Raw genomic sequence first — 17,975 nt, forward strand, 5'->3', positions numbered from 1 at the left:
AGATATTCCTTAAAATGAGTGAGTAAGCTCAGTGCGAAGACAGAGTGAGATTCTTTGAAAAAAAAAGACGATTACATTAGGTGTCAATGAGAGTGAGACAGGTATTGCTGCCGGACTCGGCACCCCCGTTTAAATTTTGTGCAGACCCTGCCTGTCAAAGTTACATTTTATGAATCCCAACAACTATGTCTACATTTTCAGAAAGAATTATTCGTCTCCTTTTTACGGTTTGGCCGTGAGCTCGAGTTAAAAATAAAAATAAAGGTTTTTTTTTTTCTGCTTCACGCACTCTAGCCAACTGACGCTTTCACTCTAACTTTGAAGAGAAAGTGATTTGCTCTCCTCCTTTGAGTGCTCACAGTTTGAAAAGTTTACATGTTATGTAAAAACAGTTCCTATCTTTTTGAGAGAGCAGAAGTTTTCCTCTGTTTTATAGTTTGAATCACATTTCTACGTGCAGGTATGAGAGAGCTGGGTGACTCAGAAAAAAGGTGCAATTTTGTAGAAAAAAGGTGAAATTTTGTGGGTTTCTAAAGAAATTTCCAATGCATTCCTAATGCATTATTTATTCCCAGTTTTTTGGGAATAACTTTGGGAAAAATTGTAATTTTAACACCAAAAGTCATAGCAGCTCTTTCAGGATCAAGACTCCTCTCAGCTATTCTAGCTGTAGAGGAGAGGCTCGGAGCTGAGCACCCGTTATTGTTTATATTTATATTTATATTTATTAAAACAGCTGAAATTTAGTGATTCCGGGTTCAGGTCCTTTTATGCTCGACAACAGGAAGCAGCTCACAGCAGCAGGTTTCAGGTTTCAGTAAGTCGAGTTAAGTCAGTTAAAGAAACTGATCATCACTAAACCTTCAGTGTTTCAGACTTCTGCCGTTTGTTCCCTACATCAGATTCTGATGAAACATTGTTTGTGTTCAGATCTTGTGTCATGAGCAGGTGTATGACAGGCCACGCCCACTTGCATTACCATGGCTGTTCAGATTTTGGTTGAATTGTAAAGTGATGTGAGATAATGTCAACAGTCATTTCAACAGGATTCAACCTGAAGACTTCAAATTATTATTTTTATCTTATTATATATACTGAGACTGATTCCACCACACTTCTTCCTTTGTTGTTTTGAATTAGAGAAAATAATATATAAACTGTATGTGTAATGTAGTTACTATTAATTAAATTCTAAAGCTTCTCTCAAGAAACCTCAGAAAAAAAAACATATATACATAGATTGTATAGGAGCAGAACACGTCGACACTGATGAAGCTGGAGTTCTTTAGATTCCTTTAGAAACGTTACTATAATGATGAAGTGATTATTGATCTGCAGCTGATCACACTGACTCTTTCCATCTGTCGCTCCTCAGGCAGAGCTGATCTTTCAGAAGATTCTCCCAGAGGACGATTTCTGTCCTCCTGCTCCAAACCCTGAGGACATCATCTACGACGGAGAGAACACCTCCCCCTCCGCAGGGGAGGAGGAGAGGGGAGGGACGGAGGAGAGACAAGAAGGCGAAGAGGAAGAGGAGGAGGAGGAGGAGGAGAAGCAGAACCTTCAGACTGAGGAATAACGTGGAATAAATCATTTATCTACAAACACACAACCCTTCCATAGAAGCCAAAACCTCCTGCAGTGCATTGTGGGTTAAAGTTGCCTTCATTTGTTTTTATTATTTTTCTATGATTTGTTATTTTTCTGCTTCCTGTCTTATTTAAATACTGTAACTAACAAACTCATTAAAACTTCAACTGGAACAAACCTCTGAGTTCATACTGTTTATTCCTCCATAAGATTCACAAGACGACTTACGATGACTTTTAATGCTTTACAATATTATGACAATTTAATGACGTTTCACGCCTTAATATACTATGAATTTTATACCAGACTATACTATGATGTTCTTTCCCTTACTATGACTTTTTTCTGATTTTTAATGACTTCCTTTTTTTATGACTTTTTATGCCTTACAATACTATGACTGTTTTTGCCGCCCTATACTTTTACGTTTTCATGACTTTTCATGCCTCATTATGACTTTTCATTACTTTTTATGCTTTATTATGCTATGACGTTTTTATGACTTTTCATGCCTCATTATAATGAGTTTTTATGCCTTACAATACTATGACTTTTTAGGACTGACTATACTATATTTTTATGATGTTTCACGGCTTAATATACTAGGACTTTTTAGGACTTTTTACTTACTCTTTATGCGTCACTATACTATGACTTGTTAATGACTTTTTGTGCCTCACTATACTGACTTTTCATGCCTTACTATACTATGACATTTTCATGCATTTTCATGCCTTATTATACTATGACATTTTTATGACTTCATGCCTTACTATACTATGACATTTTTAGGACTTTTCATGCATTATTATACTATGACTTTTTTATGACTTTTCATGCCTTACTATACTCTGACATTTTTATGACTTACTATACTATGACATTTTTATGACTTATTATACTATGACATTTTTATGACTTATTATACTATGACATTTTTAGGACTTTTCATGCATTATTATACTATGACTTTTTTATGACTTTTCATGCCTTACTATACTATGACATTTTTATGACTTATTATACTATGACATTTTTATGACTTTTCATGCCTTACTATACTATGACATTTTTATGACTTTTTATGCCTTACTATACTATGACATTTTTATGACTTTTATTGCCTTACTATACTGTGATTTTTTTATGCCTTACTATACTATGACATTTTTATTACTTTTCATGCCTTACTATACTATGACATTTTTATGCCTTACTATGCTATGACATTTTTATGCCTTACTATGCTATGACATTTTTATGACTTTTATTGCCTTACTATACTATGATTTTTTTATGCCTTCCTATACTATGACGTTTTTATGACTTTTCATGCCTTACTTCATGCCTTACTATACTATGAAATTTTTATGCCTTACTATACTATGACATTTTTATTACTTACTATACTGTGACGTTTTTATGACTTTTCATGCCTTACTATACTATGACATTTTTATGACTTTTCATGCCTTACTATACTATGACATTTTATGCCTTACTATACTATGAAATTTTTATGCCTTACTATGCTATGACATTTTTATGACTTTTATTGCCTTACTATACTATGATTTTTTTATGCCTTCCTATACTATGACGTTTTTATGACTTTTCATGCCTTACTTCATGCCTTACTATACTATGAAATTTTTATGCCTTACTATACTATGACATTTTTATTACTTACTATACTGTGACGTTTTTATGACTTTTCATGCCTTACTATACTATGACATTTTTATGACTTTTCATGCCTTACTATACTATGACATTTTTATGCCTTACTATACTATGACATTTTTATTACTTACTATACTATTACATTTTTATGACTTTCCATGCCTTACTATACTATGACATTTTTATGCCTTACTATACTATGACATTTTTATGACTTTTCATGCCTTATTATACTATGACATTTTTATGACTTTTCATGCCTTACTATACTATGACAATTTTATGACTTTTATTGCCTTACTACACTGTGATGTTTTTATGACTTTTCATGCCTTACTATACTATGACATTTTTATTACTTTTCATGCCTACTATACAATGACAATTTTATGACTTTTATTGCCTTACTACACTGTGATGTTTTTATGACTTTTCATGCATTACTATACTACTACATTTTATGCCTTACTATACTATGACATTTTTATTACTTACTATACTATGACATTTTTATGACTTACTATACTATGACATTTTTATACCTTACTATACTACAACATTTTTATGACTTTTCATGCCTTACTATACTATGAGGTTTTTATGACTTTTCGTGCCTTACTATACTATGACATTTTTATGCCTTATTATATTATGACATTTTTATACCTTACTATACTACAACATTTTTATGACTTTTCATTCCTTATTATACTATGACGTTTTTATGACTTTTCATGCCTTATTATACTATGACATTTTTATGACTTTTCATGCCTTACTATACTATGACATTTTTATGATTTACTGTACTATGACATTTTTATGACTTTTCATGCCTTACTATACTATGACGTTTTTATGACTTTTCATGCCTTACTATACTATGACATTTTTATGATTTTTAATGCCTTACTATACTATGACGTTTTTATGACTTTTCATGCCTACTATACTATGACATTTTTATGCCTTACTATACAATGACATTTTTATGATTTTTAATGCCTTACTATACTATTACATTTTTATGACTTTTTTATGACTTTTTATGCCATACTATACTATGACTTTTTATGCCTTAGTATACTATGACTTTTTAAGCCTCAGTATACTATGACTTTTTAAGCCTCAGTATACTATGACGTTTTTATGACTTTTTATGCCTTACTATAATATAACTTTTTATGCCTTACTATACTATGTAGTTTTTATGACTTTTTTATGACTTTCATGCCTTATTATACTATGACGTTTTTATGACTTTTTATGCCTTACTATACAATGACATTTTTATGCCTTACTATACTATGTAGTTTTTATGACTTTTTATGCCTTACTTATACTATGACATTTTCATGCCTTTTCATGCCTTACTATACTATGACATTTTCATGCCTTTTCATGCCTTATTATACTATGACATTTTTATGACTTTTCATGCCTTACTATACTATGACTTTTTTATGACTTTTCATGCATTATTATACTATGACTTTTTTTTATGACTTTTTTATGACTTTTCATGCCTTATTATACTATGACATTTTTATACCTTAATATACTACAACATTTTTATGACTTTTCATGCCTGATTATACTATGACATTTTTATGACTTTTCATGCCTTACTATACTCTGACATTTTTATGCCTTACTATACTATGACATTTTTATGACTTACTATACTATGACATTTTTATGACTTACTATACTATGACATTTTTATGACTTTTCATGCCTTACTATACTATGACATTTTTATGACTTTTTATGCCATACTATACTGTGACGTTTTTATGACTTTTCATGCCTTACTATACAATGACATTTTTATGACTTTTTATGCCATACTATAATATAACTTTTAATGCCTTACTATACTATGTAGTTTTTATGACTCTTTATGCGTCACTATACTATGACTTGTTAATGACTTTTTGTGCCTCACTATACTGACTTTTCATGCCTTACTATACTATGACATTTTCATGCCTTTTCATGCCTTATTATACTATGACATTTTTATGACTTTTCATGCCTTACTATACTATGACATTTTTAGGACTTTTCATGCATTATTATACTATGACTTTTTTATGACTTTTCATGCCTTATTATACTATGACATTTTTATACCTTAATATACTACAACATTTTTATGACTTTTCATGCCTGATTATACTATGACATTTTTATGACTTTTCATGCATTACTATACTACTACATTTTATGCCTTACTATACTATGACAATTTTATGACTTTTATTGCCTTACTACACTGTGATGTTTTTATGACTTTTCATGCCTTACTATACTATGACATTTTTATTACTTTTCATGCCTACTATACAATGACAATTTTATGACTTTTATTGCCTTACTACACTGTGATGTTTTTATGACTTTTCATGCATTACTATACTACTACATTTTATGCCTTACTATACTATGACATTTTTATTACTTACTATACTATGACATTTTTATGACTTACTATACTATGACATTTTTATACCTTACTATACTACAACATTTTTATGACTTTTCATGCCTTACTATACTATGAGGTTTTTATGACTTTTCGTGCCTTACTATACTATGACATTTTTATGCCTTACTATACTACAACATTTTTATGACTTTTCATTCCTTATTATACTATGACGTTTTTATGACTTTTCATGCCTTATTATACTATGACATTTTTATGACTTTTCATGCCTTACTATACTATGACATTTTTATGATTTACTGTACTATGACATTTTTATGACTTTTCATGCCTTACTATACTATGACGTTTTTATGACTTTTCATGCCTTACTATACTATGACATTTTTATGATTTTTAATGCCTTACTATACTATGACGTTTTTATGACTTTTCATGCCTTACTATACTATGACATTTTTATGCCTTACTATACTATGACGTTTTTATGACTTTTTATGCCATACTATACTATGACTTTTTATGCCTTAGTATACTATGACTTTTTAAGCCTCAGTATACTATGACTTTTTAAGCCTCAGTATACTATGACGTTTTTATGACTTTTTATGCCTTACTATAATATAACTTTTTATGCCTTACTATACTATGTAGTTTTTATGACTTTTTATGCCATACTATACTATGACGTTTTTATGACTTTTTATGCCTTACTATACTATGACTTTTTATGCCTTACTATACTATGTAGTTTTTATGACTTTTTATGCCTTACTTATACTATGACATTTTCATGCCTTTTCATGCCTTACTATACTATGACATTTTCATGCCTTTTCATGCCTTATTATACAATGACATTTTTATGACTTTTCATGCCTTACTATACTATGACATTTTTAGGACTTTTCATGCATTATTATACTATGACTTTTTTATGACTTTTCATGCCTTATTATAATATGACATTTTTATTCCTTAATATACTACAACATTTTTATGACTTTTCATGCCTGATTATACTATGACATTTTTATGACTTTTCATGCCTACTATACTATGACATTTTTATGCCTTATTATACTATGACTTGTTAATGACTTTTTTATGACTTACTATACTATGACATTTTTATGACTTACTATACTATGACATTTTTATGACTTTTCATGCCTTACTATACTATGACATTTTTATGACTTTTTATGCCATACTATACTGTGACGTTTTTATGACTTTTCATGCCTTATTATACAATGACATTTTTATGACTTTTTATGCCATACTATAATATAACTTTTTATGCCTTACTATACTATGTAGTTTTTATGACTCTTTATGCGTCACTATACTATGACTTGTTAATGACTTTTTGTGCCTCACTATACTGACTTTTCATGCCTTACTATACTATTACATTTTTATGACTTTTCATGCCTTATTATACTATGACATTTTTATGACTTTTCATGCCTTACTATACTATGACATTTTTAGGACTTTTCATGCATTATTATACTATGACATTTTTATGACTTTTCATGCCTTATTATACTATGACATTTTTATACCTTAATATACTACAACATTTTTATGACTTTTCATGCCTGATTATACTATGACATTTTTATGACTTTTCATGCCTTACTATACTCTGACATTTTTATGCCTTATTATACTATGACTTTTTTATGACTTTTTTTATGACTTACTATACTATGACATTTTTATGACTTACTATACTATGACATTTTTATGACTTTTCATGCCTTACTATACTATGACATTTTTATGACTTTTTATGCCATACTATACTGTGACGTTTTTATGACTTTTCATGGCTTACTATACTATGACATTTTTATGACTTTTTATGCCATACTATAATATAACTTTTTATGCCTTACTATACTATGTAGTTTTTATGACTCTTTATGCGTCACTATACTTTGACTTGTTAATGACTTTTTGTGCCTCACTATACTGACTTTTCATGCCTTACTATACTATGACATTTTTATGACTTTTCATGCCTTATTATACTATGACATTTTTATGACTTTTCATGCCTTACTATACTATGACATTTTTATGACTTTTCATGCCTTATTATACTATGACATTTTTATGACTTTTCATGCCTTATTATACTATGACATTTTTATACCTTAATATACTACAACATTTTTATGACTTTTCATGCCTGATTATACTATGACATTTTTATGACTTTTCATGCATTACTATACTATTACATTTTTATGCCTTACTATACTATGACATTTTTATTACTTACTATACTATGACATTTTTATGACTTACTATACTATGACATTTTTATACCTTACTATACTACAACATTTTTATGACTTTTCATGCCTTACTATACTATGAGGTTTTTATGACTTTTCGTGCCTTACTATACTATGACATTTTTATGCCTTATTATATTATGACATTTTTATACCTTACTATACTACAACATTTTTATGACTTTTCATTCCTTATTATACTATGACTTTTTTATGACTTTTCATGCCTTACTATACTATGACATTTTTATGACTTTTCATGCCTTTTCATGCCTTACTATACAATGACATTTTTATGATTTACTGTACTATGACATTTTTATGACTTTTCATGCCTTACTATACTATGACGTTTTTATGACTTTTCATGCCTTACTATACTATGACATTTTTATGACTTTTAATGCCTTACTATACTATGACGTTTTTATGACTTTTCATGCCTTACTATACTATGACATTTTTATGCCTTTTTATGCCATACTATACTATGACGTTTTTATGACTATTTATGCCATACTATACTATGACTTTTTATGCCTTAGTATACTATGACTTTTTAAGCCTCAGTATACTATGACGTTTTTATGACTTTTTATGCCTTACTATAATATAACTTTTTATGCCTTACTATACTATGTAGTTTTTAAGCCTCAGTATACTATGACATTTTTATGACTTTTCATGCCTTACTATACTATGACATTTTTAGGACTTTTCATGCATTATTATACTATGACTTTTTTATGACTTTTCATGCATTATTATACTATGACTTTTTTTTATGACTTTTTTATGACTTTTCATGCATTATTATACTATGACATTTTTATACCTTAATATACTACAACATTTTTATGACTTTTCATGCCTGATTATACTATGACATATTTATGACTTTTTTATGACTTTTCATGCCTTACTATACTCTGACATTTTTATGCCTTACTATACTATGACATTTTTATGACTTACTATACTATGACATTTTTATGACTTACTATACTACGACATTTTTATGACTTTTCATGCCTTACTATAACTATGACATTTTTATGACTTTTTATGCCATACTAACTATAACGTTTTTATGACTTTTTATGCCTTACTATACTATGACATTTTTATGACTTTTTATGCCTTACCATACTATGACTTTTTATGCCTTACTATACTATGACGTTTTTATGACTTTTTATGCCTTACTATACTATGTCGTTTTTATGACTTTTTATGCCATACTATACTATGAATTTTTATGCCTTACCATACTATGACTTTTTATGCCTTACCATACTATGACGTTTTTATGACTTTTTATGCCATACTATACTATGACGTTTTTTTGAGTTTTTATGCCATACTATACTGTGACGTTTTTATGACTTTTCATGCTTACTATACTATGACATTTTTATGACTTTTTATGCCATACTATAATATAACTTTTTATGCCTTACTATAACTATGACGTTTTTATGACTATTTATGCCTTACTATACTATGACTTTTTTATGACTTTTTGTGCCATACTATACTATGAATTTTTATGCCTTACCATACTATGACTTTTTATGCCTTACCATACTATGACGTTTTTATGACTTTTTATGCCATACTATACTATGACGTTTTTTTGAGTTTTTATGCCATACTATACTGTGACGTTTTTATGACTTTTCATGGCTTACTATACTATGACATTTTTATGACTTTTTATGCCATACTATAATATAACTTTTTATGCCTTACTATACTATGTAGTTTTTATGACTCTTTATGCGTCACTATACTTTGACTTGTTAATGACTTTTTGTGCCTCACTATACTGACTTTTCATGCCTTACTATACTATGAAATTTTTATGCCTTACTATGACTTTTCATGCCTTATTATACTATGACATTTTTATGACTTTTCATGCCTTACTATACTATGACATTTTTAGGACTTTTCATGCATTATTATACTATGACTTTTTTATGACTTTTCATGCCTTATTATACTATGACATTTTTATACCTTAATATACTACAACATTTTTATGACTTTTCATGCCTGATTATACTATGACATTTTTATGACTTTTCATGCCTTACTATACTCTGACATTTTTATGCCTTACTATACTATGACATTTTTATGACTTACTATACTATGACATTTTTATGACTTACTATACTATGACATTTTTATTACTTACTATACTATGACATTTTTATGACTTTTATTGCCTTACTATACTATGATTTTTTTATGCCTTACTATACTATGACGTTTTTATGACTTTTCATGCCTTACTATACTATAACATTTTTATGACTTTTCATGCCTTACTATACTATGAAATTTTTATGCCTTACTATACTATGACATTTTTATTACTTACTATACTATGACGTTTTTATGACTTTTCATGCCTTACTATACTATGACATTTTTATTACTTACTATACTATGACGTTTTTATGACTTTTCATGCCTTACTATACTATGACATTTTTATGACTTTTCATGCCTTACTATACTATGACGTTTTTATGACTTTTCATGCCTTACTATACTATGACATTTGTATGCCTTACTATACTATGACATTTTTATGACTTTTATTGCCTTACTATACTATTACATTTTTATGACTTTCCATGCCTTACTATACTATGAAATTTTTATGCCTTACTATACTATGACATTTTTATTACTTACTATACTATGACATTTTTTTGACTTACTATACTATGACATTTTTTTGACTTACTATACTATGACATTTTTATACCTTACTATACTACAACATTTTTATGACTTTTCATTCCTTATTATACTATGACATTTTTATGACTTTTCATGCCTTACTATACTATGAGGTTTTTATGACTTTTCATGCCTTACTATACTATGTCGTTTTTATGACTTTTTATGCCTTACTATACTATGACTTTTTATGCCTTACTATACTATGTCGTTTTTATGACTTTTTATGCCTTACTATACTATGACATTTTTATGGCTTTTTATGCCATACTATACTATGACGTTTTTTTGAGTTTTTATGCCATACTATAATATAACTTTTTATGCCATACTATACTATGTAGTTTTTATGACTATTTATGCCATGCTATATTATGACGTTTTTATGACTTTTTATGCCTTACTATGACTTTTTATGCCATGTTATACTACTTCGTTTTTATGACGTTTTTATGCCTTACTATACTATGTCGTTTTTATGACTTTTTATGCCTTACTATACTATGACTTTTTATGCCATGTTATACTACTTCGTTTTTATGACTTTTTATGCCTTACTATACTATATTTTTATGACTTTTAATGCCTTACTATACTATGACGTTTTTATGACTTTTTATGCCTTACTATACTATATTTTTATGACTTTTAATGCCATACTATACTATGATATTTTTATGACTTTTAATGCCTTACTATACTACGACATTTTTATGACTTTTCATGCCTTACTATACTATGATATTTTTATGACTTTTAATGCCTTACTATACTATGACATATTTATGCCATACTATACTATGACTTTTTATGCCTTAGTATACTATGACGTTTTTATGACTTTTTATGCCTTACTATACTATGACGTTTTTTCTAGTTTTTATGCCATACTATACTATGACGTTTTTATGAGTTTTTATGCTTTACTATACTATGTCGTTTTTATGACTATTTATGCCATACTATATTATGACGTTTTTATGACTTTTTATGCCTTACTATACTATGACTTTTTATGCCTTACTATACTATGACGTTTTCATGACTTTTCATGCCTTACCATACTATGACTTTTTATGCCTTACTATACTATGACGTTTTTTTGAGTTTTTATGCCATACTATACTATGACGTTTTTATGAGTTTTTATGCCTTACTATAATATAACTTTTTATGCCTTACTATACTATGTAGTTTTTATTACTTTTTATGCCATACTATACTATGTCGTTTTTATGACTATTTATGCCATACTATATTATGAAGTTTTTATGACTTTTTATGCCTTACTATACTATGACTTTTTATGCCTTACTATACTGTCGTTTTATGACTATTTATGCCATACTATATTATGACGTTTTTATGACTTTTTATGCCTTACTATACTATGACATATTTATGACTTACTTTACTATGACATTTCTATGACTTTTCATGCCTTACTATACTATGACATTTTTAGAGTAATTATACTATGATTTTTTTTTTATTTTTAATGCCATACTATACTATGACGTTTTTATGACTTTTTATGCCTTACTATACTATGACATTTTTATGGCTTTTTATGGCATACTATACTATGACGTTTTTATGACTTTTTATGCCTTACTATACTATGACGTTTTTTTGAGTTTTTATGCCATACTATACTATGACGTTTTTATGAGTTTTTATGCCTTACTATAATATAACTTTTTATGCCTTACTATACTATGTCGTTTTTATGACTTTTTATGCCTTACTAAACTATGACTTTTTTATGACTTTTTATTTCTTACTATACTATGACTTTTTATGCCTTGCTATACTATGTTGTTTTTATGACTTTTCATGCCTTACTATACTATGACATTTTTATGACTTATTATACTATGACGTTTTTATGACTTTTTATGCCTTACTATACTATGACTTTTCATGCCTTACTATACTATGACGTTTTCATGACTTTTTATGCCTTACTATACTATGACTTTTCATGCCTTACTATACTATGACGTTTTCATGACTTTTTCATGGCTTACTATACTATGACGTTTTTATGACTTTTCATGCCTTACTATACTATGACATATTTATCACTTACTTTACTATGACATTTCTATGACTTTTCATGCCTTACTATACTATGACATTTTTATGAGTAATTATACTATGATTTTTTTTTGATTTTTAATGCCATACTATACTATGACGTTTTTATGACTTTTTATGCCATACTATACTATGATATTTTTATGACTTTTAATGCCTTACTATACTATGACATATTTATGACTTACTTTACTATGACATTTCTATGACTTTTCATGCATCATTATAATATGACGTTTTTATGACTTTTTATGCCTTACTATACTATGACGTTTTTATGACTTTTTATGCCATCCTATACTGTGTCGTTTTTATGACTTTTTATGCCATACTATACTATGACGTTTTTATGACTTTTTATGCCATCCTATACTGTGTCGTTTTTATGACTTTTTATGCCATACTATACTATGACGTTTTTATAACTTTTTATGCCTTACTATACTATGTCGTTTTTATGACTATTTATGCCATACTATACTGTGTCGTTTTTATGACTTTTTATGCCATACTATACTATGACGTTTTTATGACTTTTTATGCCTTACCATACTATGACTTTTTATGCCATACTATACTATGACTTTTTATGCCTTAGTATACTATGACGTTTTTATGACTTTTTATGCCTTACTATACTATGACGTTTTTTCTAGTTTTTTTGCGATACTATACTATGACGTTTTTATGAGTTTTTATGCTTTACTATACTATGTCGTTTTTATGACTATTTATGCCATACTATATTATGACGTTTTTATGACTTTTTATGCCTTACTATACTATGACGTTTTTATGACTTTTTATGCCTTACCATACTATGACTTTTTATGCCATACTATACTATGACTTTTTATGCCTTAGTATACTATGACGTTTTTATGACTTTTTATGCCTTACTATACTATGACGTTTTTTCTAGTTTTTTTGCGATACTATACTATGACGTTTTTATGAGTTTTTATGCTTTACTATACTATGTCGTTTTTATGACTATTTATGCCATACTATATTATGACGTTTTTATGACTTTTTATGCCTTACTATACTATGACTTTTTATGCCTTACTATACTATGACGTTTTTATGACTTTTTATGCCTTACTATACTATGTCGTTTTTATGACTTTTTATGCCTTACTATACTATGACTTTTTATGCCTTACTATACTATGTCGTTTTTATGACTATTTATGCCTTACTGTACTATGACTTTTTATGCCTTACTATATTATGACGTTTTTTTGATTTTTAATGCCATACTATACTATGACGTTTTTATGACTTTTTATGTCTTACTATACTATGATGTTTTTATGACTTTTTATGCCTTACTATACTATGACATATTTATGACTTACTTTACTATGACATTTCTATGACTTTTCATGCCTCATTATACTATGACATTTTTATGACTTACTATACAATGACGTTTTTATGACTTTTTATGCCTTACTATACTATGACGTTTTTTTGAGTTTTTATGCCATACTATACTATGACGTTTTTATGACTTTTTATGCCTTACTATAATATAACTTTTTATGCCTTACTATACTATGTAGTTTTTATGACTTTTTATGCCATACTATACTATGACTTTTTATGCCTTACCATACTATGACTTTTTATGCCATACTATACTATGACTTTTTATGCCTTACTATACTATGACTTTTTATGCCTTACTATACTATGACGTTTTTATGACTTTTTATGCCTTACTATACTATGTCGTTTTTATGACTTTTTATGCCTTACTATACTATGTCGTTTTTATGACTATTTATGCCTTACTGTAATATGACTTTTTATGCCTTACTATACTATGTCGTTTTTATGACTTTTTATGCCTTACTATACTATGATGTTTTTATGACTTTTTATGCCTTACTATACTATGACATATTTATGACTTACTTTACTATGACATTTCTATGACTTTTCATGCCTCATTATACTATGACATTTTTATGACTTACTATACTATGACATTTTTATGGCTTTTTATCCCTTACTATACTATGTCGTTTTTATGACTTTTTATGCCATACTATACTATGACATTTTTATTAATTTTCATGCCTTATTATAATATGACATTTTTATGACTTTTCATGCCTTACTATACTATGACATTTTTATGACTTATTATACTATGACGTTTTTATGACTTTTTATGCCTTACTATACTATGTAGTTTTTATGACTTCTTATGCCATACTATAATATGACTTTTTATGCCTTACCATACTATGACTTTTTATGCCATACTATACTATGACTTTTTATGCCTTACTATACTATGTCGTTTTTATGACTTTTTATGCCTTACTGTACTATGACTTTTTCTACCTTACTATACTATGTCGTTTTTATGACTATTTATGCCATACTATATTATGACGTTTTTATGACTTTTTATGCCTTACTATACTATGACTTTTTATGCCTTACTATACTATGTCGTTTTTATGACTTTTTATGCCTTACTATACTATGTCGTTTTTATGACTATTTATGCCATACTATACTATGTCGTTTTTATGACTTTTTATGCCATACTGTACTATGACTTTTTATGACTTTTTATGCCTTACTATACTATGACGTTTTTTTGAGTTTTTATGCCATACTATACTATGACGTTTTTATGAGTTTTTATGCCTTACTATAATATAACTTTTTATGCCTTACTATACTATGTAGTTTTTATTACTTTTTATGCCATACTATACTATGTCGTTTTTATGACTATTTATGCCCTACTATATTATGAAGTTTTTATGACTTTTTATGCCTTACTATACTATGACTTTTTATGCCTTACTATACTGTCGTTTTATGACTATTTATGCCTTACTATACTATGACATATTTATGACTTACTTTACTATGACATTTCTATGACTTTTCATGCCTTACTATACTATGACATTTTTAGAGTAATTATACTATGATTTTTTTTTTATTTTTAATGCCATACTATACTATGACGTTTTTATGACTTTTTATGCCTTACTATACTATGACATTTTTATGGCTTTTTATGGCATACTATACTATGACGTTTTTATGACTTTTTATGCCTTACTATACTATGACGTTTTTTTGAGTTTTTATGCCATACTATACTATGACGTTTTTATGAGTTTTTATGCCTTACTATAATATAACTTTTTATGCCTTACTAAACTATGACTTTTTTATGACTTTTTATTTCTTACTATACTATGACTTTTTATGCCTTGCTATACTATGTTGTTTTTATGACTTTTCATGCCTTACTATACTATGACATTTTTATGACTTATTATACTATGACGTTTTTATGACTTTTTATGCCTTACTATACTATGACTTTTCATGCCTTACTATACTATGACGTTTTCATGACTTTTTATGCCTTACTATACTATGACTTTTCATGCCTTACTATACTATGACGTTTTCATGACTTTTCATGCCTTACTATACTATGACGTTTTTATGACTTTTCATGCCTTACTATACTATGACATATTTATCACTTACTTTACTATGACATTTCTATGACTTTTCATGCCTTACTATACTATGACATTTTTATGAGTAATTATACTATGATTTTTTTTTGATTTTTAATGCCATACTATACTATGACGTTTTTATGACTTTTTATGCCATACTATACTATGATATTTTTATGACTTTTAATGCCTTACTATACTATGACATATTTATGACTTACTTTACTATGACATTTCTATGACTTTTCATGCATCATTATAATATGACGTTTTTATGACTTTTTATGCCTTACTATACTGTGTCGTTTTTATGACTTTTTATGCCATACTATACTATGACGTTTTTATGACTTTTTATGCCATCCTATACTGTGTCGTTTTTATGACTTTTTATGCCATACTATACTATGACGTTTTTATAACTTTTTATGCCTTACTATACTATGTCGTTTTTATGACTATTTATGCCATACTATACTGTGTCGTTTTTATGACTTTTTATGCCATACTATACTATGACGTTTTTATAACTTTTTATGCCTTACTATACTATGTCGTTTTTATGACTATTTATGCCATGCTATATTATGACGTTTTTATGACTTTTTATGCCATACTATACTATGACGTTTTTATAACTTTTTATGCCTTACTATACTATGTCGTTTTTATGACTATTTATGCCATGCTATATTATGACGTTTTTATGACTTTTTATGCCTGACTATGACTTTTTATGCCATGTTATACTACTTCGTTTTTATGACGTTTTTATGCCTTACTATATTATGTCGTTTTTATGACTTTTTATGCCTTACTATACTATGACGTTTTTATGACTTTTTATGCCTTACCATACTATGACTTTTTATGCCTTACTATACTATGACGTTTTTATGACTTTTTATGCCTTACTATACTATGACGTTTTTATGACTATTTATGCCATACTATACTATGTCGTTTTTATGACTTTTTATGCCATACTATACTATGAATTTTTATGCCTTACCATACTATGACTTTTTATGCCTTACCATACTATGACGTTTTTTCTAGTTTTTTTGCGATACTATACTATGACGTTTTTATGAGTTTTTATGCTTTACTATACTATGTCGTTTTTATGACTATTTATGCCATACTATATTATGACGTTTTTATGACTTTTTATGCCTTACTATACTATGACTTTTTATGCCTTACTATACTATGACGTTTTTATGACTTTTTATGCCTTACTATACTATGACTTTTTATGCCTTACTATACTATGTCGTTTTTATGACTATTTATGCCTTACTGTACTATGACTTTTTATGCCTTACTATATTATGACGTTTTTTTGATTTTTAATGCCATACTATACTATGACGTTTTTATGACTTTTTTATGTCTTACTATACTATGACGTTTTTATGAGTTTTTTATGACTTTTTATGCCTTACTATACTATGACATATTTATGACTTACTTTACTATGACATTTCTATGACTTTTCATGCCTCATTATACTATGACATTTTTATGACTTACTATACAATGACGTTTTTATGACTTTTTATGCCT

The 17,975-nt window shown here is 28.0% G+C and overlaps 1 protein-coding gene across 1 annotated transcript in view; it reads left to right on the plus strand.

Annotated features, from left to right (window-relative positions):
* Window positions 1-1,763, plus strand: part of chm (CHM Rab escort protein) — a 19,807-nt gene extending 18,044 nt beyond the window's left edge. Inside the window, exon 17 of the mRNA XM_056397433.1 lies at window positions 1,376-1,763. Coding sequence (XP_056253408.1) covers window positions 1,376-1,579 — 204 coding nt within the window. The 3' untranslated portion in view covers window positions 1,580-1,763. The remainder of the gene's footprint in view (window positions 1-1,375) is intronic.
* Window positions 1,764-17,975: the final 16,212 nt, after the last annotated feature.

This window comes from Seriola aureovittata, chromosome 15 (genome assembly GCF_021018895.1).
Source record: "Seriola aureovittata isolate HTS-2021-v1 ecotype China chromosome 15, ASM2101889v1, whole genome shotgun sequence".
Lineage (NCBI taxonomy): Eukaryota > Metazoa > Chordata > Actinopteri > Carangiformes > Carangidae > Seriola > Seriola aureovittata.